General features: G+C 42.0%; 1 protein-coding gene and 1 long non-coding RNA gene across 2 annotated transcripts; one reads left to right on the top strand and one right to left on the bottom strand.

The window, feature by feature from the left end:
* Positions 1-507: 507 nt before the first annotated feature.
* Positions 508-8,107, bottom strand: LOC139389620 (nuclear receptor subfamily 2 group F member 1-A-like). The gene is made up of 3 exons (XM_071136475.1): positions 6,831-8,107; positions 5,023-5,550; positions 508-1,721 (listed from the first exon to the last, which is right to left on the bottom strand). Exons 1-3 carry the CDS (start codon positions 7,255-7,257, stop codon positions 1,447-1,449), a joined length of 1,230 nt encoding a protein of 409 aa, XP_070992576.1. The 5' UTR covers positions 7,258-8,107; the 3' UTR covers positions 508-1,446.
* A 1,424-nt stretch (positions 8,108-9,531) lies between these two features.
* Positions 9,532-18,180, top strand: LOC139389662 (uncharacterized). The gene is made up of 4 exons (XR_011629416.1): positions 9,532-9,874; positions 15,696-15,728; positions 16,069-17,852; positions 17,940-18,180. It is a non-coding gene; the product is annotated as an uncharacterized lncRNA (long non-coding RNA).
* The last annotated feature ends 3,900 nt before the right edge of the window (positions 18,181-22,080 follow it).

The raw sequence follows: 22,080 nt of genomic DNA, 5'->3' as shown, positions 1-22,080 counted from the left end.
AGTTTAGAGAAGCCTCGGTGGCGCGCCTGCTTTCATTGCTGTCTGAGAAAATATGAACCAGTCATTAACGCGCTCACAGACAGCGAGCAGCGTCACTACCGTCTAATTCGGCACATAACATGTGCTTCTTTGTGTTCATACCCAGTCGTGAGTGAGTGCATGAAACAGTAACATACAGCGAGCTATGCAATGAACACACCAGCCAACCAATCTAAATAACGCATGTTCTATGTTCACGTCATCTTTTTCCATCGCTTCCCCCCATTGAAGAATAAGCCATACTGGAAGCAAAATGACAATAATGCATTTGAATGTTTGTGTAATTGTGCAAGACAAAACTGGAGAACGCATATACAAGGCAAACATATTGTGTAGCCTACACCTGTGTATGAAGAGTGACGTAAAGAAAAAAAGAGGACCACCTTATTTGGTTTGGCATTATGCTATCCCACACAATAAGCGCGAGCGCGCATCTTGAGCTTCAGATGAACATTCTTGAGAGTGAGACATTGTTGCCTATTTCTTTTTTAATAGTACAGTCACCATCACACAACTTCATCAACCGACCCTTCTGCAAAAGCTGCATCATGGAGTAAGCAAATTGAAGGCAACAACCAATAAAATTCAAGAAACAATGAAAATTTCAAGACGAAACAAACAAAATGTATTTGAAACGATATATTAAAAGTGCTTTTGATTTTCATGTCTCTCCTCTTTGACTGATGATCGACTCCACACACACTCATGACCAGGAAAAAGGTGCCACAGATGTCCTCTCCTCAAAATGTCCACGAGGTCAGTATGCTGCAGTTGCAGGTCCATAGTTCAACCATCAGTAGTGATATTGTCATAGCGATTAGACTTGTTTCTTATTTGTCTAAATTTCTTTATTTTTCTGTTTTAAATTCTCACTTCAATTTTAATTCTTGGAGAACATAGCTTCGACAACATATATCGCACTCATTATAAGAAGCAAAAGGTTATATCAAAAATTATTAGTATAGAATCACAGAAAAGCTGGTTTAGAACCAGAAAAAATACAAAACAGACAGGTACATAGACACAGGACATTTCTTATAATTGCTTGGAAACATTATTTTCCCGCTAAATCTTGATTCTTTTTTTTCTTACTGCGCATATGATGTTTTTCATTTTATTTGTATGTTTTTTTCATTTTTTTTTTTTTTTTACAAAAAAGGAAAATAAAGACTAGTATTTTACAAAATGAAGAGTACTGTTCTTGAAGACGAGAGTGGATTTACACAGGTGTAAGTCCAGTTCCATATTTTCTGTACATAACGTATTCCATCTCAGATCTTAGTCCCAGAAGACAAAAAAAAGCATGTCATGTCTTCCAATGTGTTCAAAAAGGTCCTATATATAGTCTTCTTGTACGGGATGCTGAATTTTGGTCCTTTTTCTCTCTTTTTGTCACTCTCATTCGGATCATTGGATGGACATGTAAGGCCAGTTGAAGCTGCTCCCGGATAATAGCATATCCCTGATGAGGGTTTCAATAGGAGTTTTACCTACCAAGCGGACGAAGAACAGCTGCTCAATTACCGATGAGGAGACGGTGCGGAGAGAGGGCAGCCGCAGCAAGAGCTTGCCAAAGCGGCTGGGCTGGTTAGGGTACTGGCTCCTCACGTATTCCTCCAGGGCGCACTGAGACTTCTCCTGCAGGCTTTCGATGTGAGCCGCATCTGACAGGCCGCAGGCGTCTGTGCAGGCAAAAAAGAGAAACACAAAAGCACTCTGGTTATCATTCAACATCAGCGTTACGTGTTATTGACAAAGTGAAATAAACAAACACACTGCCCAAACATGCTACATCACATTGAGTAAGAGGGACTGTCATATAGAATAAACAAGGGCGATATGTTCAAGTGGGGAACGCACCACACAGCGGCAGATACCTCTACACGTTCATAAACCAATCAAAACAAAGAATATGCCGCTAACTGGGATGGAAAATGGTGTGTAGCATAAGCCTATAACATTTCCAATGGAGGAAGCGGAGGGAAAGGTATAGGCCCACTCATGCTTTCTGACTCAGGGGACTCAAGTCTATACAAATGTATAAAATACATTGATTACGTTGAAATTGCAATGGCTGTATATGACCTAATTAGTATACTCTCAATAAGCTGTTAAGACATTTTTCCGCTCTTTACTTGATAGACCATGCTTGGCCTGCTTTTCAATGTAGCCTAGGAAAGGCCGCTGGAAGCAATCAAATTTATTAGCGGGGTGAAGTCAATAGTCACGCAAAAAACACGTAAAAATACGAAGGAGCCAGCACAACAACACATGCGAAATGTGTTTTGTACACAGTCGGGGGTTGTGGATTGCAGTCTGCATAGGCCTAAATAGAGAAATACACTCAATGTTAATGTCTTAAGATATGTTTGCGAATAGTACAAACTAAACTGTTTGTCGCCATAGCATAGGCTCACTGCTGTGGTTAAAAATCTGCAGTAAACGGTTGTGAAAGGCCAAGCATACTGGCATATGGACCGTTATGCTTTGTTGCAAGTGCACAGGAGAGATAGCCTCAATTCTCCAGCTCTAATACATTAAACATCGGACAATGCTATCCGAGAGGCTTTTAAGCCTAATCTTGATTTCTCAGGGCTATAACTCACTACGGCCAGACACAATAACCTTATGAACTCACTGACTGCGTGGGGGCAACTCGGAGATCTCGGGTTGATTTACTATGTATGAACTTATAGGCGGCACAACCCCATGTAGCCTATGCAAATCGGTTTGCATTATTTTTTGAGTGTCACTATTCAATAAATAAAACAATTAATCGGGGAGAAATTAATTACATTTCAAAACCTCTTGCAAATATAAACTTGTGAAACGCAACGCAATGACTAAGTTCAAAGCATTTCGGCGACTGCCCAGCAGTGAACGCATGAGTCAACAGAAAAAGAAAGCTCGCGAAAGGGCACTCTATAGTACACCAAACATAGAACTAACACTGAAAAAACATAAAATACATATTTTCTAGATTCACATTTAAGTATCTGAACACAGATAGAAACATGTAATTAATTATGAAGACGCAATAGATAAACTGGACATAATAGGAACGATAAGAAGACAATCACCTAAACTAGGCTAACGCCTATGAGTTTCCTGTTTGAAAATAGCTAAAAGTAACCCAATTACAGTGTACAACACTGTAAACCTGGACTATAATAGTTTGCTACATATATCATTGGCCCTACATGTTGTCTCTTTCTAAAATGGACAAAAATCTAAGTTAAAGCTAGCTAGTCATCTTAAACAACTAACTATTCAGTTGTAGGCTATTTTATGTTAGATTTTATCTCATAATGTAACAACAACTTGGCACTAGGCCCTCAATGTCATAATGTTAGGTTGATGCCTCATATAAAATATTTAAAAAATATATATATAAGTGCAATAGCAAAGGTAGTCTATAGGTAGACCAGATTGGCTTGATTGATCATTTAATATGCACGTAAATATATGTTTGTCTTTAAATGTTATTTTGCAATGATGGCTCAAACGAGAACTCAAAGTTTCGATGCTAAGGACAGAAATGCTATAAACTATCCCAAAATCCAGGAAAAGTCCTCGTGAACAGATACAGCAGTGGTAAAGGTTCCCATGTCACTGAGGAGGGCAAACTAGAGGACTTGGGTAGGTTTAATTACATTGAATAAAACACTTCCTTTGAATCCCCCTTTGGCCACCAATCAAAACAAGTTCACTGAACACTCAACCTCAGTCTGTTTATCCACATCATTTTTTCAAAATAATTACAAAATGCATAACATCATATGTTACCTACATATCATGTAATATAATATATGCCTAATATAATATGCAATGAATGTATTTGAGTATTTAAAGTAGTGTGGATATGTTTAATATAGACCTAATCTAAAAAAAAGTATTAAGTAAGATGCTAATACTAGGTATCTTTAGGCTAAAGTAGGCTATAGGTGATTTTTGAGGATCTCGAGAGTGAAAATGTGTTTATTAAAAATATATACATTTCCTTAAATTACAAAACACAATCATTAGCGAAATTGTGCGTAAATGTGAAATGTATTGATTGAAATAAGGCAATTTAATAAGAATTTGATCACTTTTAAATAGCCACATGATAGCTATTTTGAGCCACGGTCGAGTTGGGTTTTTTTATCCACTAGGCCTACTCTCCACTATCCTTATGCAGTACTTGCAAATGGTAATGAGAGCAAGTGTCCACAGTCAAACTTTAAATATCTATAGGCCTATTATTACGCGCGACACCAATGGTAAACTTGCCTCAGCCAGATAGCTAGTAATGAGCTGCCCTGTGTAGACTACTTTTCAAAATGTGGGATACTAATTGTTTAAGACAATAATTGTGAGAGGAAATATCAGTAAACAAAATAGCCCACATTCCCATATCAATCTCGAGCAATGTAATACAATGACATTTTAGGCAATTTCATCATTTTCTTTGATCAGGCAGCTAGGGATCATTTCCTGTTTTAAAATAACACGTGTTTGTGCGCGCAAAACATGAAAAACATGCGTCACAACATTAAAAGCCTACATGAAGTGTCATACTCAAATTGTGCTTTTCTTTGCGGATATGAGGTAATAAAACAATACGCCTGGGACATAGACCAAAATAAATATCTATAGTTATCCGGATTTATAAAAAATATAATGCTTCATATTTTTTCAACAGTTATTAAATATTATATTGGCTTTCAATCTTTTAATACGAGGTAAAATACACATTTAAATGACGTTTTTGAAAACATTACATTAGACGCTGTCTGTGTGTCGGTTTGTTTACTTCTCTTTCGCTTTGGCTAACACACAAAATGTATAAATGTGAATATATGCAGCATGTTATTATACAAAACATAATGGAGTAGCCTGCACTAGACAGCCATGGCCTCTAGTCTGATTTTCACCCAGTCTTCCCCTTCACTGCCCGCCTATAAGACAAGGCCTTAACATAGTGGCATGGTAAACACTCACCTGATGTGAAGAGTACTATTGCCTTGATGCAGCTGTACTCTGCCGAATCAACGTGGAGGGCCTTGAGCTTCTCAACCTGCTCCTGGAAGATTCGAATGTGATCCATGAAAGCCACGACTCGGTCCGCAGACATTGGAGAAGCGTGGAGGCCTGCCGCGGCAAGCAGAGGGGCCACATGCAAAGGCATGGAGCACTGAGCTGCGTTTAGCACAAACAGCTCGCTCCACGTCAGCCTGAGAAGGGACACCTGGTCGGTGATCTGCAGATCGGGAAAGAAAGGGATGTTCCTAGCCCATTCCACAGCGCTGAAGAGCAAGCGAGCGGCCAGCTCGCAGATGTTCTCGATACCCATGATATTGTTGGGCTGCATGCACTGGCTTCCATATCGGGACGTCGGGTATGGTTCGGCCCGAAGCAATAAGGAGATGTATCCGGAGAGATAGCAATGGCCGTTCAGAGGGTCCCCGTTCGTCAGCGCGTACTGACCTGGGTTCGGTTGGGTTGGAGGCATTCGTCCTCGCTGAACCGCTGACAAAAAGAAAGAGAAGGAGAGGAAATGTGCATCCAGAACTGATGAACATTGTTGTATGTGCAACCTATGCCGAGAAGCATAAGGCAAGCTAGTGTTTTCTGCTCTCAAAATAAGGGGGTAACGTTTCCCATCCCAATCTATCTCAAACTGTAAATTATATAGTGTGTAAGATTGTGTGTTGTTTAAATAAATGATACCATTTTCAATATCACCATGCTCAATGTTGCACTGTTTACATTTGTATTGACGATGCATGCATCTAGATTAAAACACACACACACACACAAATATTAAATATTGAACATAACGGGTGTTGCCATTTGCTAAATTGCAGTAATACAGGCCTATAGTGTAATTTAGGTATATGCTGCATCTAATTATTCAATGCAGCCCATGTGTCAGTTTACTACTGTATTTATCAACGTAAAGCTATTTTTCTCCATTACACCTGTGTTATACTGCACTAAAGAAGAATGGCATAGCCTAAATATATCAACACCAAATAAGAGTCAACCCCTTCTTAGCATAGCAATAGTTTGGTCAAGGAAGAATCGTTTAACAATGTGCTTGAAAAAGTATAATTGGTCTATATATATTTTACATTTTATTTATTGAGGATATATTAAATAACATGTATGGTAATTTTGGGGGTTTATTTAAAATACGAGTATTGCTATCATTTGTGCTCCAAAGAGAAAGTTACGGCCTCTCATACATTATGAGGCAAAACAATGTGCTCCGCACAACTTCTCCAGTATTACTCAAGCTGCCTAAGCATATGGAACAGGAGGGCGATGTGGTTATGTTGTCTGTTCGTTTTAATGCACAGACAAACCAAACACTTGTGTATCACTACACATGTAAGGAAGTGCACTTCATGTTCTCTTTCACACACACACACACACACACACACACACACACACACACACACACACACACACACACACACACACACACACACACACACACACACACACACACACTATTAAAAACCTATAAAACACTAAATGCAAATAGCAAATAGTTATGTTTAGTTTTGACGTTCACAAAAACGTCCGTCAAGTAAATAGCTGCTTTGTTATACGACCTATATTTTGTAGCTGCTTTCATTACATTTTACCCTCTATAGGCTAAACGCGTACATGCACATTCCTGGAAAAAACATGGATGTGCAACGGATGTCTAATGTATATGACCTTTATGCAACATGGCAGCTCTACTCGTCTATGGAACTCAGTATGCGTAATCATATGTGGCATTAAAAAAATATATTCACCTTCCCGCCGCATTCCCACTTTCAAACATTTCTTCAGCCGACAGTATTGGCACTGATTTCGGTGGTGTTGGTCAATGGGACAGTTCCTATTGGCACGACATGTATACGTTAAGTTCCTTCTGACACTCCTCTTGAAGAAACTTTTGCATCCCTCGCAGGTGAACTGACCATAGTGCTTGCCGCTCGATTTGTCTCCGCAAACAACACATTCTATATGCTGTGGACCAGAATTCTGACTCCCCTTCTCCCCAGCAGTCCCAGGTGTTGACGGGGGTCCTGGCTGACTAGGGGTCTGCGGAGTGTGCGGGGCTGCCGACGCCGTCTGCTGTTGCTCCCTCGCCGGCTGAGTTGCTGGATTTGGGCCGCTTGGAGGTCCTCCGACCACGTCTTCCTGCGGATCTCGCCAGACGCTAACTACCATTGCCATATCTCGGGCCCGAAAAGTGCGATAAAGCGAACTGATCGCTGGGATTTATAAAGCGAGGGGAGAAAAAAGATCTCAAACACGACAGTGCAAAGTCAAATCGGAGCAAACAATCTCCTATGAGAAAGAAGGGAGCAGAACACGATCAATACATTCAAAATAAAGGACACGATAGAATAAGCACCCGATCAGGATATGCAAGTATCGGGAGGCCAGTTCCAAGGTAAATTGCAGTTAGCCATTCAGGTACCCAATCTTGAAGAAAAAGCGAGCCAGACGTAACAAAAATGCAGTTTGGTATAAAATAGCCAGAAAGGAGGCAGGAGCGATTCACATGGACGTAGAAATGAACATAAAATCTTTCAAAGACACGCGATCCAAAGTGCTGCGAGAAATAAATTCCCTTCTCTTTTCTTCCTTGCTCCTTACTCCCGTCTTCGCTGTTGGAGGGGAGGAAAAAACTGAAGAGCAGGATTTTACATCTATATTCTTAAATAAACCTCATCTCGTCCAGCAAAAAGACCGCGGCGCCGTAGTGCCCATGTAGTTTCACCTCTCCAGCAGGAATGGAGCGAACACGAAGAGATAAAAATAAGGAAGGGAAAAAAAACAACTAATAGAATATGCAAGACGGAGAGACCCAAAAATGAATGCGTTTAAACGGGAAGACCAGCAGAGCAATGTTTCCGAAACCGGGATCTTCGCGAATGTCTGTATATAGTGAACTTTGACACTACTATTGAAACTGACACGTTTCTATGGAGATCGCTGCGCCTTATATGGTGCTCGTGTCAAGGAGCCAAGAGAGAGGCTGCTGGCAACTGATAATCAAAGGCGACTGACTGGCCAGAGCCCTGCATTGAGGGGGGAGAGGGAAAATGGGAGGCTAAGGTTAGCCAAGCCTCTTTCTCTCCATTGGTTAGAGTCCTCGTTCCTCGCTACCTACGACTGGGGGCTCTGACAAGCACAATTTACATTGAGCTCGCCTCGCGCTGCTATTTACTTTGAAACCTGATTAGCCTACGGGCCGTCTATTGTCACAAAAACAGGAAGAAACCCTGGATAGAATAGCCGAAAAGATGGGTGAAAGAGGGGACAAAGCTTTGCGCACGTGAAATAAACAAACGTGCGCGGCGAAAGGGACTCGCATAGAAGGACTCGCATAGAATTCCCCAAAGTTTGAAATGGTTTGTTTTGAGACTACTATCTTAATTATAAATGCGTGAGATATAATTATTTATGTATGATGTATTTGATTATAGGCTACATGCAGCCTACAGCATTTGGTGATGCGTAATACTGTGGTACACGCGTCAACGTTACATTTCCATTGTAAAAAAAAAAATGATTGGGGTCCAAAATTGCAGGGTCAAATTAGGGAAAATGACAATGTAAGAAATGATGCATAGTAGCCTAGACAAGTCGTGTTAGAATAGACAGAAAGGGTGCGATGGCGCCAACGAATCTCACAATCACATCGACGAAGAATAAATACTCTGTAACAGTTGTGGTTTTAAGGCCTGCACAATCCCTAAATGGGTGTCATATTATGTCTTAATAATGACAATAACTCAAAATCATGTGAAGCTGTTTGAAAATTGCACGGGGATTCCGGCTTTTTGTGTGTTGATACTGAAGCCTGCATGCGCTTCCAACTAAAAAATGTCTGGATCGGTCTGCCATCTAGCGTACAGTATACAATTACAACCACATAGTAATGCATAACGCACATCTATTGTTATCAACCTTGTAAAATTGTTTTAAAAAACAAGTAAACTCCTGAAAATTGCTTTCTTTTTTTTTAATTCATATTTTTTTTACAGGTGCTGTGTTCCTGAAAAAGATTCCAAACACAACAGCTGCTGCTTCTTTTTTTTTAGATTGAGCAAAGTCCTTCAAGGTAAAAATCACTTGAAAGGAGTGGAACTTAGCTCAGATAACATTAACATGAAACTGACAAACTCGGGTAGTGTGAATATGACAACAGATACAAAAACCTGTAGGCTACATAGTCACCAAAGTCATCAAAACGTTGTTCAGTGGGGCTACAAGCCTGGTGCGTCGACATGCATCCATAATAGCATACACTAAATAGAGGAAAGGGTATTTTCAGTATTTTCAAATGAAGTGAATAGTTTATGAACACATTTGTTATTGTCTTTCCGACTATGGTCAGCTATTAAGAGATATAATGGAGCGCTATTATGCAAGTACCCCCCTTGCAAACGCATAGGAGAAATGGGTGTTTTTAAGTAGCCTATTCAACAGCAGAGCTCTTCCCGTCCCCCGTCTCAGACACTGCACTGAGACTCCCGGTCTTGTCTCCAGCTCTTTGAAAAGGTGAAACGAATAAGATTAAATCGGACAAAGAATATTCTGTAAGTGTATCATTAAGATTTTACTATACAGATTGGGAAGGGAGTTGGACGGAGAGAGAGAGAGAGTGGAAGGGGGGGGGGACAGCGAATAAGAGCACAGGGAAATAAGGCTATAGCACGAAAACAGTGAGAAAAACGAGAAAGTGGACAGCAGGACATTAAAAGAAGAAGCACCCAGCGACGAATATTAGGCTATGGTGGACGGAAAACATCGGTAACTGAATTTGGCTAACATCAGCCAGGCAAGTACACAATTAATTTATGTTTCACCTATTCACAAGTAGCTTTAAATGCTAAGAATACATTCTTGCCTCGCCACACGACCATGCAGACCCATGCATCTAGCCTATTTGTCTAAACAACCACTGTTACATTCCAGGGCGAAACTTTTGAGCTGCAGTACTTTGAATCTTTTCCTTTACATTCTAACCGGTTTTTGGGGACCCGTTTCTCCGTTTTAAGCTGTCTTCGCCAGTATATACTGGCATCGTTGATGCTGTTACCACAATTCAGGGAACCCTTTCCAAGTCGTGAGCATCTCACCTGTGCATGGCTATTTGTTGTTTGATCACATAATGAAATGATCGATAACAGCCTGTTTGTCTCAGAGATAGTGTCAACGGATTATAGGACAGTTGTTCGACCGAGCTGGTCAGGGTTGTAGGCTACTAGCTAGGCATGAGAATAGTACCTGGAAGACTTTCCGGGTGTTTTGCTTAGTCATATGAAAATATAGGAGGTTCACGATCATCAAATTATCATTATTTCATTGCAAAGTTTGCAGTTACAATTTCAACCACACAATGTTAGATAAATTAGAAGAAAGTATGTCAATTTAAAGGCACGTTTTACGATTAAGGGAACGTAAATGAAATGATTTACCTAAAATGCCCTATTGTTTAGTAGATAATTGAGCCATAAATACAACTTACATCGAGCGATATTGATACAAGCATAGGCTATGAAATACATGTTTGTTGAGACTATAATCAACTTCGAATCCCTCGTGTCTCAGATGATAAATTGATGCTATAAATGCAATTTTTAGGTTCCCCATAACAGGAATTTATAGGCCTACCATTCATTTCTATGTTACACATTGAGGTATGTTATATGTTATTACCAAAAATACCAAATGCTTTTCGCAGTGCAATATATTTGCACACGTAGCCTATGCATCCGGACACACATATATTTTCTGAGCATCTGCGGTGAGGTCCATATAAATAGGCCTACGTGGGACTTCATATACTGTATTTGTTTTAAATATAGGCTACATTAGGCTCATTTCCAAGTGATGGGGTCTCTCTCTCTCCGTTTTTTAGAACAAACAAATCGAATTCTGCAGACCGACTTCACCCCACAAACATGTTTTTCGCTTCTGCAAGCAGTCAATCGAGCTTTATGAACTCTTGTGGAACAGTTGTGAAAGCAATAAAAGGCCATGATAGCCAAGCCTCCTACTCCGGGAACACGGAGGCAAATATATAAGCATTTCAGATCATTTAAAACACCTAACAACGTTGCAGGAATATAGCTAATAATATAATCCTCATGGATTTAGTTTAGGTTATGCAGACGCTTCAGTGCCGTGAATATATAGTCATGAGTCGTTCAAGCTGACAGAGAGCATTCATTGCTTTCTTTACCTGATGCTTCAGAGGCCTCAGTCGAAATGCCTCCTGTAAAAACAAGTATTATGTTTCTTCACGACGAGAGAGGGCAACACACATCCGATCTCCGCTGTTCCCATCCCGCGCCCGCCTAAGAATCTGCCTCTAACTGAACCAACTTTTATGAAGAAAAGGCTGCGGTGTTTTGTTCCAAAGATATATAGCCTATATGTCAACCAAGAAAAATATCTAAAAGTCTAAAAAACCATGAGTCTAAAAAACCATGAGAAAATGCTATTAGAGACGTGCCAAGTGCATGGGGCCTGCATCAGTGTTTTAAATAAGGCTACAAATGAAGGGAGCTGTCAATTATTGCACACCAATTAATATGCGTAATAACCTACGTTACATGTGCAACTACATTTCACTAAAACTCTGTACTTGAGTGATTTATGATAATTTAATTTGATAAAATAACTTACACTTAAATTAACATAGCAATGTTTAAACAGATAACAGAAACATCTGAAGACAGATGGCTGAAGTATTACTTCTTCTGCGCCTTTTAAAACTTTTCCACATAGCTTATCACTGGAAGTATACAGGCTAGACCGGAATAATGAAACGCGTTTATAATTGTACTATTTTGATTTGTTTTGATGTGTTCTATGTAGCCTAATATCCTAGTTTTGTTATAGATGTCTCTCAACTTTAAACAAAACGTACAGATTATTTGGAAAAAGACATTTTGCGTTGTGAATTTGGCTACATAAAATAAAAAATGAAGATGCCCAGTGCTGCTGCTTCTCTGTCGACCCAAGCTGTGCGTTATACTTTAATGTGTGAGTTGGAGGTTTTGTTGCGTGCCCCTCTACTTTGAGTCGTTACGAGTTGAAAGGGAAGAGGAGGGGGCTTTTGTCCAATCTGATCCCTAACTATTCGGGGCTCAGATTGGTGTGAAAGGGACGAGAAGGTCACTTGAAAATCGCCTTTTATCCGCTGCCATTTTCTCTATGGATCAGCAACTTTCAATAGACATAATCTAATCGCTCTTAATGGAAAAGCTATTCGTGAGAAATAGGGAAAATATTTGAGAGCCTCGCTACTTAAAATCGCCACGTTTAACGTAGGCCGTTGGACAAAATTATCTGACGCAAATGATGGTTGAACGGAATAAAGGGAAATGCTTTTCATAAATTGAAACGTAAACTATTAGGACTAGGATTTTAGAATAAACTCAAAGCTATATCATGAACGTGAACACCTTTCGTTCAGAACTAAATATGAGGAAGTATATCACCTGAGATAGTCAACAAGCAGTTCAGTCACGCTAGAAATGTGACCTATTAGGCGTGTCCTTCGTGTGTATTCGGCTACTTTTAGGCTTATGCCTGTTACACGTAGGCCTATACATGAAACGTGTGAGAAATTATATTTAATATTTCTTACCGTAGGCCTAACGCCCAACTATTGCTTGGTGACATGCAAGATTGACAGACCAACGCGATCTCACACTGTCAAAGTAGCTAACAGGTTCAGTTGGAATTGTTTCTTCAAGGTTTTAATCATGGGCCTGAATACACCACGAGGAATAAAGCAACACACATTAGGATTTTCGGGCTGGGAAAGCCAAGGCTATAATTGTAGACAATAAGGCCGAAATGACTTTTCCAATTAGCTTGTGGTTGGAGTTTAGTTAGAGGGACTGTCAGTTTACTCGATGGGTAATGGCTTTATTGCTCACAAAACCATCATCTATTTAGAGCACATGTGCTAATTACTTTGGATGGTCTCAGAGCCTGAGATCATAAATCCATTAGCACTAAAATCCTGATAGTTTTACAGTGCAAACACTGTAATTCTGTAGTTCACCAAAAACCCAGCTGCAAGCACCAGTAGAGACATCAAAGTAACACCCTTTTCTGAATTGTTAACCCGGCAAAAACGGGCAACGTGACATAAATTACATAAATGACATTGTTATAAGTGATGAAAATCACGTGTAAGGTAGGCCTAGTTTAGTAGGGTATGAAGTGTGCAGCACGCAATTCAAAGAGACCAAATCAAAACACCTACACTGACTTAATATGGTACGCCTAATATCTTGGTGGCAAACAAAGAAGACAATTAGCAAAACACAACTTAAATCATAATTGTATCATTGAATGGGAGAAGACACCATATTATCCTAGTTAATGCAACCAATGGCCAAGCGCTGAGGCTATTATGATAGTTTCAATGTCTTGAGACTTTTTAAATCACCTCATTCCATATAATGTGAGGACATCCCTTTGCCGCATAGTGCTTGAACAGTTTTTCCTTTCCTCAACTACATCTATCTACAGCGACCGAGGTAACATGGACACAGGTTCCAAATGCAGTGGATGAAGGCATTTCACCCTTAAAGTCATTTATTGCGGGGAAACCGGAGGGCAAAGGTGGAATTCTTGAGAAATTCTACAAGGATAGAGGAGCTTTTAGATTTCTGCACGCGGATTACTTTTCATCCTATCGCCACATTATCCGAAAACACACTGTAGATAGACCAAGGACAAAAAAGGCAGAACAAGATTATCTCCCGTGCAAATTTGCGACCCCGTACATAACCATTTAAGGAGTATTAAACTAAAACTAGAGTAAAGAGAGAAAGGAAGACACAGAGCCCGGAGAAGTGGCTTGTCTCATGTGTCCATCCTGAAGCTGGGAGGTGAACTAACTCACGAGATACATTTCCAATGTAAACTTGCCCGTCATTGTGCATCATTTTGTAGTGAAATGAGTGGCATCACTTCAAGTATCCATAATGTTTTTCTTAAACCAACACACCCAGTGGGCGCTTAATTAGAATTTTGTCTGGCTGAACCGCCACCGTGCTGTAATAGGGCATGACTGAGCACGTTTAGACAGGGAATAACATGTTACATCAAGACAAAAAATAAATCAAGCTCAACCTCGTTTTTGATCATTTCTCATATATTTTTTTTTACAAGACTTGCTTCTGATGATAAAATGCTTGCATAGACTAATTTACATGTAGCCATTCGTTTTACAAACCAGGGAATAGTGGACAGTTATGTGAGCCATAAGCTATGGTTTAAGCATGATCCCTGAACAAATTAATTTGATTAATAGTAGGAAAATGAGATGTGTTAAATATAAGTGCATCCACAAACTGTATGGAAAATTACATTATTGTATCCCCTTGTAATTACACAGCTAGAACGAATCAAGAATGCAGATAAGTGTAATAATAATAATAATAATCCGAATCATAATAATAATGTCATGACAGTATTTAAACACACACACACACACACACACACACACACACACACACACACACACACACACACACACACACACACACACACACACACACACACACACACACACACACACACACACACACACACACAGGTGCTTCGGTATACTCGCATCTTATATGGGGTGGGGTGTGGGGTGTTATCATTAGAGAAATATAACGCCTGCAACGTTTGTGAAATGATCAGAGGTGTTAGCCAGATATGAACATCCATAAGTGTGGCAACCAGTGCTGGGCCAGTGATGAATCATCAAAACGAAGAAAGAGAGTCGGCACTATTCCCTTTCCAAGTGCTGTAATTGCTTTCAGGCAACAAAATAGAGAATGTTTTGGCCACGATAGCCTTTGTAAGGTCCTTTGAACTGTTCAGTGCACCTGGTTGGTAGAAGAACACATGGGTAAATCACAGAAGACCACAGATGCCCTTTTCTTTTTACACATTTTCACATTCATTTGGAAATGGAGTGTGTGTATCTATGTGCGATTGAGTTGACGCGTTAGTGAGTGAGTGTGTGTGCGCGCGTGCATAGTGTGTGTGAAATGAAATGATTCCACAGCTATTGCCCACTATTTAAATTGACCATCAAAGCTACGCTGGATTTTGGATATGGCTACTTCAGGACCTTTGCCCTGAAGTAAACCAATGTCAGGTGTCCCTGCCGAATGATGACGAACACACCTCTGTGGCACCTCATCTGTTGAACTAAACAGAGAATATCTCCTTACCTTTCAGTTTGGGTAGAAGGGTTAAATCATTTTTGCTTCAGGATGCATCAGATACTTATTACAAGTAACTTAAAATATCAACCTCAGCCCTCATACAGTACACACCCACTGAAAAGCAACAAGGCTGCTAATTTTTAATTCCCGAGCTGACAGATTGTGACCTTATCAGTCGGTTGTTCCCTCTCCCCATGAAACTCTTCCGAGAAATTATTTATACTTTTGTTGGTGGAAAGCCAGGGGGGTCACATTGAAGAAAACATCTACATTCAAAACCAAACGTAACTTTAAACCAAACCATATGTTATTACTTTATGGCAATATCCATACGGCAAGTTTATTTGTTTGTGTGTGTGTGTGTGTTCTCGTCATCAACAATGAACTAATTGTGTTTCCTCCTAACAGGGAGTGAGCGACTGTGCAAACTGATTGTGCCATGTAAGTTCCACTGGCCCTTTTCACCAATTCACTGAGACATCTCACTAGTCTACCACTTATCGATTCAAGAATGGAATAATTAACCAACAATACACCTTTATTGTATTGGTATAACCTGAATTCTCCCTGGAATCAGATCCGTAATATCATATTGATACTGTGTACAGGGCATGGCCAAAGTCAAGTAGCCAATCAGAAGGCAGCGTGACGCACACATGGCCAATGATAGCCACCCACTGTGTCATTTTATCTGGCTTGCCTTGCATTGGAAGTGTGTCTTAAAAGCAGCTCTCTCCCCTCTCATCAATGTCTGTGTGTTGTTTTTTTCCTTCTCTCTCAGACTGAAAGGAACATCATGGCAAGTCCCCCTCCTTTGGAATAAAGAGCATCACCTTGTCACGCAGTCAGAATCGACAGAGGGTTGTGATGTCATGTGTAAAACAAATGTCTCTGTTTATATAAGCTCAGTCGCAGCAGCAGCCGTGACATCGTGACGTCAGCCCCGTCGCACAAGGTGCGGCTCACACAACGGCCACGACCTGGATTTATTTGACCGTTGACATCCGAATAATGAAGTCTTCAGAAGTATTAATAATGACGCCAAAGAAAATACTGATTATCAAAACTCCCAGCTTAGGTAGATACTCCCTATGCATTTGTCTACAAGGTAAAGGGTTGCTATTATGCCTGTGTCAGTAGGTTCAAGGCAAGACAGACCAACACGAATGTCGGCTGTGCACAGAGGACCGCCTACTGGGCGACGACAGAATGGTGGCGACTCAACGTGTAGAATCGCTGGGAAATGATCCGAAAATCACGGCCAGTGTACTGTTGTCAGCGGTGGTGTGACGTCCAACCGCTGCGCAGCTGCGGTGCACGGCCGACGTTCCTGTTGGTCTGTCTTGGCCTTATGACTATATATGAGCTTCGCCAGTGTCTGTAGCTGAAGGTATCTACTGTCAGAGATGATCAACATGCCTGTGTCAGAGATGATCAACATGCCTGTGTCAGAGATGATCAACATGCCTGTGCTTGTGTCCTCACTGCCCTGGCCCTGGAACCAGAGGACATATTTACAGGGTGTACTAACCTTTAACGCCACACTGCTCTCCTCTCCACCTCACTCAGCTAACCTTAATCCCTCCTATCCAGCAGCCCAAACAGCTCTGAGGGCCAACGGAAACAGAATCAATGCTTTATGAATATGTATATAATGTATAATGACATTCTCAAGTCCAAGTGTATTTGTGATGCCGTTCGTGTTTGATTGTCAACGTTCTATTTGTCATATTCAGAAGCGAAGGTGAAGCTAGCTGTATTATGCTACGCTGGGCAAAAAGGTTTTGGACGTACGTGATCAAGTGCCTTTCCTTTACTAGTCGTTTAATTTATGTATGTGGATTCTGTGTGTGTGTGAGAGACCACATGGCAAGTTTACCTCAGATGACCCCGCTGACATGAGGCGTCCGAGCTGAATTCAAGCCGTGACAAATGGGTTCTGGGCCTGAACAGCAGACATTCCACAACATGTTCCTCTTCAGCAACTCCTCCTCTCCTTCCTCTCCTTATTCCTTCCTTCACTTCTCCCCTGAAACATCTATCTCTTCAAAGGTTGTAAGAATGCACTTATCAATCAAACATAAACCTGTTGTATGTATTGGAAGAGGTTGTGGGAATCTCCCTGAACATGAACTTCCGAGGAAGGCTAGCCTTTACAGCGCTATTTGAATGCAATGCTCTACAAAGCTCTGGCGTATTTGCAGATTAATAAAGGAAAAAGAGACTGGTGTTAGTAGAAAAAGAGAAGTGAACCCCTTGGATGTTAGTATCGTAAACCTTTCTTGATCAGTGATGTGGAGGTTGAGAGAAAATATAGCGCTGTGTTTAAACAGGATGTGTAGGTTGTAGCATCCTATCCTCCTCCCCCCTGCAATATCCCCCAATTTCTTTGGCCCTCCCTCCTCCCTCCCTCCCTCCCTCCCTCCCTCCCTCCCTCCCTCCCTCCCTCCCTCCCTCCCCTGTTTTTCTCTGATTTTCCAGAATGCTCCTCCACAGAATCCTGCCACCTGTGTCAGTGAAAAAAAAAAAAAAGGCTATTGGTATTCCTCTTTGAGGCTGGTTAAGGTAAGTGCCAGCCCCCATTACGATGACAAGGCAAGTAATGATGCCGCTTGTTCCGCGGTTCCCCATGATTTATTTATGCTTTCCCAGGGAGTGATCCTACCACCTCCATCCCCAGTCCTACCCACTCGTGACATTTTTTAAGAACACATGCAGTCGCCACAGGTTAACGTCGGCACCGCCATTGCATGTCACAGGCGGACCATACGGGAATGCAGGAGGCTGATGCAACGATGTGCTGGGATACCCTGAGTTTTAATCACGTGTAACTGTAGCATTACAGTCAGAGAAAGCAAAAGAATTGTCTGAATAAAATAATCAATCCATTTCACTTGTATTTTAATGTTTCATTTTTTTTTTTTTGGGGGGGAGGGGTATTTGCATTGATTTTGTTGTCTGGTATTGCAAGCTGCTATAGAATAGAACTGCATGTATCAATGAGGGTATTGACGATTCCTGGTGTGGGTCATGTGACGCGATCATGTGCATAGATCTGAGATCTCTAAAGTGGCTGAATTGAGGCGTACCAAGATGGCGCAGACCTAGCGGTGATACGTGCATGGGGATCTAACCTTTGTATGGTGGTGTGGTTCTCATTTTCACTTGCGAACGGGGGGGGGGGGGGGGGGGTGTGTGGTCCCAGTGAGGCTGTGGGTGGCGACACGTGGCCCTTTTCGTCGGGCTGGGGGCCCGAGCCGCGGGAGTCTGCAATGCCGACAGAACGCGTCGTCATTCGAACAATGCCAACAGAATGCGATGGAACAAGGCAACGCCACATAGTGAGGTTGTGCTCAATGTGATGGTTGGAGGGGAATCTATGTTTTCAATGCCCACCACCACAGTTCTCCCTCTATCCCTCTCTTTCTGATCCCTCTCTCTCCCTCCTCTGCCCTCTCTGTCTGAGGAATTAATTACCAATACGCGGGCTATATGTCCAGTGTAAATAAATGATAAAGATCACCTGTCAGTCTTCCCATCAACCTGGAGGCCCAGAACAAGCTGGGGGAGGGAGGAAATACTGGTGTGTGAGAGCGAGAGTGACACTGTGTGTAATCATGGCTGTTCATGGTGTTGCTCTTCCAATTGTATTTATCCCTGCTTTGCACTCTGTAGACAGACAGTCGGCTGTTGTGTTAGGAGGCTCAGCTTGGAGCAAGATGATTCCTCGCTGTTGCCCCAGTGTTGGGCATTGCGTGGTTGTCTGCTCCGTCCCCTGGGCCTCTCTCTCTCCCCCTGCCCTGCTCCCTGATTCGTTGGGTAAAAGCGCCCATGAATGATGGATGACTGTGTCACTGCAGCCTGCAAAGGATTAATTTGTTTCATTGATTTCTCTTTAGGCAGAATGCCAGCGCCTGCCGCTTCCCACCTTTTCCCAAGACTTCCAGCCGTAATAGACGGTAATGACTTAAGACAAATGAACCAGTTTCTTGTAAAAATAGCATCAAATAACCCCTGACTCTACTCACGAGCACATTGGGGAAGAGACGCTCGATGCGCTGGACGCTGGACCCCGGTAGTATTAACCCCGCGGAGAACATCCAGGCGCATTCTAGCAAAGCCGTACGTCTCCCATACTTACTGCTCTCTCTCAGGCCTCCCAATAGATGGGTAATGACTGGCTGTCTGGAGGGGATGTGGGAGTGGGCTATTTTCACTGTAATGGAGGCCTTTACAGCCTTCCCTTAGTCTATACACACCTGCAGCACCAGCTAACTGCTAACGACATGATCTATGGCAGGCCCTTACTACACCACTTCACGGCAACATGCTGCTTAATGTGTTAAAGGGATACGCCGGGATTTTGGCAGTGAGCACGCCAGCAGACACCCGTCGACTTCCAGTCACTGCGCTAATGCCAGTTAGCATTGGCTCACGAAACTACCTCCAACTTCCTTCCCACTGGACACAGAGACATACAAAATGGTATCCACGAGTTCATCTGACTCTGCGGAGGTAGATTAAGGGCCTTAATGACAAAAATCCCAAAGTGTCCCTTTAAATCGTGTTATTTCACACTACATACTGAGTTGTTCCCCTGAATTCTGGCACACGCGCACAACTGTTAAGTGATACTGACTTAGAGACCTCTTCACTGATCCAAGGACACTCCGTCTTGCACTCCTCACAAAACCTGTAGGAGATTTCTTTTGTGGTTGGAGAACTCAAAATATAAAGCATAGAATCTGAAATGTGTTGGAGACCTAGAGCTCATCTACTCATGCATGGCACTTCGTCTGCAATTCTCACTCACTATGACACGTGTAAGTACGTGTGCCCCTCGGCATAACCGGGCAGGCCCTCAGTGCCCTGTCAGTGCCCTGTCAGTGCCAGGCAAGGAACCTCATCCCAAAACCGGCCTATTGAAGCATGATTTTGCATCCTTCTTCCAGGTGATTGTTCCCCATCATGTTTGATGGATGACAATAAACACAAGCAGTATTCCACTGTTGATTCTCAGTGGCTGCCCCTCAGGTCTACCTCTTCAATAAACACAAGCAGTATTCCACTGTTGATTCTCAGTGGCTGCCCCTCAGGTCTACCTCTTCAATAAACACAAGCAGTATTCCACTGTTGATTCTCAGTGGCTGCCCCTCAGGTCTACCTCTTCAATAACGCAAGCACGGTGAAACCTAACTCAGTGCACCGAGGGGGCAGTACCTCCAGGGTAGACAGACACTCCTTGGTGCAGTCAGGGAGGGTGAAAAATAATACCCACCGTGCTAATGAATGCAAGTGTTGGGAAATATTATCTGCTCCCTGCAACCAATTGAACACTGTTTACCAAGCCACCGGCGATGTGCTGTGGAGGGGGCAGATCCCTGTGTGCTCTGTGGCCCTCTCTGGGGTAAACTTAGCCAAAGCCCCACTCACGTCTGACATGAACAAGCCCTACAACTGGGATGCTCTCAGAGGATTAGGTAATCTCACCATGATACCCTCTCCCTCTCTCTCTCTTCTCTCTCTTCTCTTCTCTTCTCTCTCTCTCTCTCTCTCTCTCTCTCTCTCTCTCTCTCTCTCTCTCTCTCTCTCTCTCTCTCTCTCTCTCGGTGAAGTGCCTGATCCACTCAGGGCACATCTATCCTCGGGGTCCTTACATCCTTAAGTGCCTCCAGAAAAGGTTAGTTGGCAAGGTAATTGTCCAGCTGTGATCAGGCTTATTTTAATTGCAGGTGCTTCAACGCAAGCCATACTTCCTGTGACAAAGAGGCTTACTTTGAGGGAAAGGAGAAGATGGGAGAGGGAACGGTGGAGAGAGGTATACCGTGTTTTGAGCGTTGGTTGATATGGCAGTGCTTTTTATGTTGACACAGTGGTTTCAACAACCCCCATGATATGACAACTGATATGACAACAGTGATTTAACTGTTTTGTAGATGTAACTGTCACACCGGCTATTGGAGAAGAAATGATGTAACTCAAATGGCGGTATCTACCTGAAAACAGTCATGCAGGGGTCTGCATCAATGATGGTTAAAAACATTTTCTGATGCAAACCTTTTTGGAATGATTTTATATTATATATCAACTGTTCCAAACACATTGTTTGAATATGTCCACCAATATCAATAACATCACTAATCAGTCATTCAGCAACAATAACAACATATAACCATGAGTAGCAACACACGTCGACACAAAGCTACATTTCTGTTGACGGCGACTAGCCTACCTTACAATTCAACAAGGCCCACATCGAGTGGGAGGGACATCATTTTAGGGCAGAGGCATTCCACTGTCATTGCAAAATTGTGTTTTACTCAAAAGAATGTATGTGAGTTCATCAACGTGGTGACCAGCAACGTTTTGCCTTAGGCCTACTTCGATGTGCCGAGTGGTCCTTGCACACAACTTTACAAAAAAATAAAAACCCTATCACTTCACTTTTCTCCCCCCTCCTAGCTACTTTATTCAGGGAAATGTCCGTGCTATGTCTGAGATATGTGGTTGTCCCACCTAGCTAACTTAAGATGAATGCACTTACTGTAAGTCACTCTGGATGAGAGTGTCTGCTAAAAGACTAAAATGTAAAATGTACTATCTTGCACGGCAGAGTTAATGCGTGTGACATTAAGCGCTCAAAATGAATAATATATGTATTTTTTTGCAAAATGATTTCCTTCCCCTTTTTGGGATTCTGTGGTGTTACGTTGAGCTCAAAATGACACAATGCAGTCTTACCACAGGTCGCTAACCATAAATAATCAAAATGACTGACTTCTCACTTACCTTA

The sequence above is a fragment of the Oncorhynchus clarkii genome, chromosome 30 (genome assembly GCF_045791955.1).
Source record: "Oncorhynchus clarkii lewisi isolate Uvic-CL-2024 chromosome 30, UVic_Ocla_1.0, whole genome shotgun sequence".
NCBI lineage: Eukaryota > Metazoa > Chordata > Actinopteri > Salmoniformes > Salmonidae > Oncorhynchus > Oncorhynchus clarkii.
This window is presented reverse-complemented; position numbering and strand designations above follow the sequence as displayed.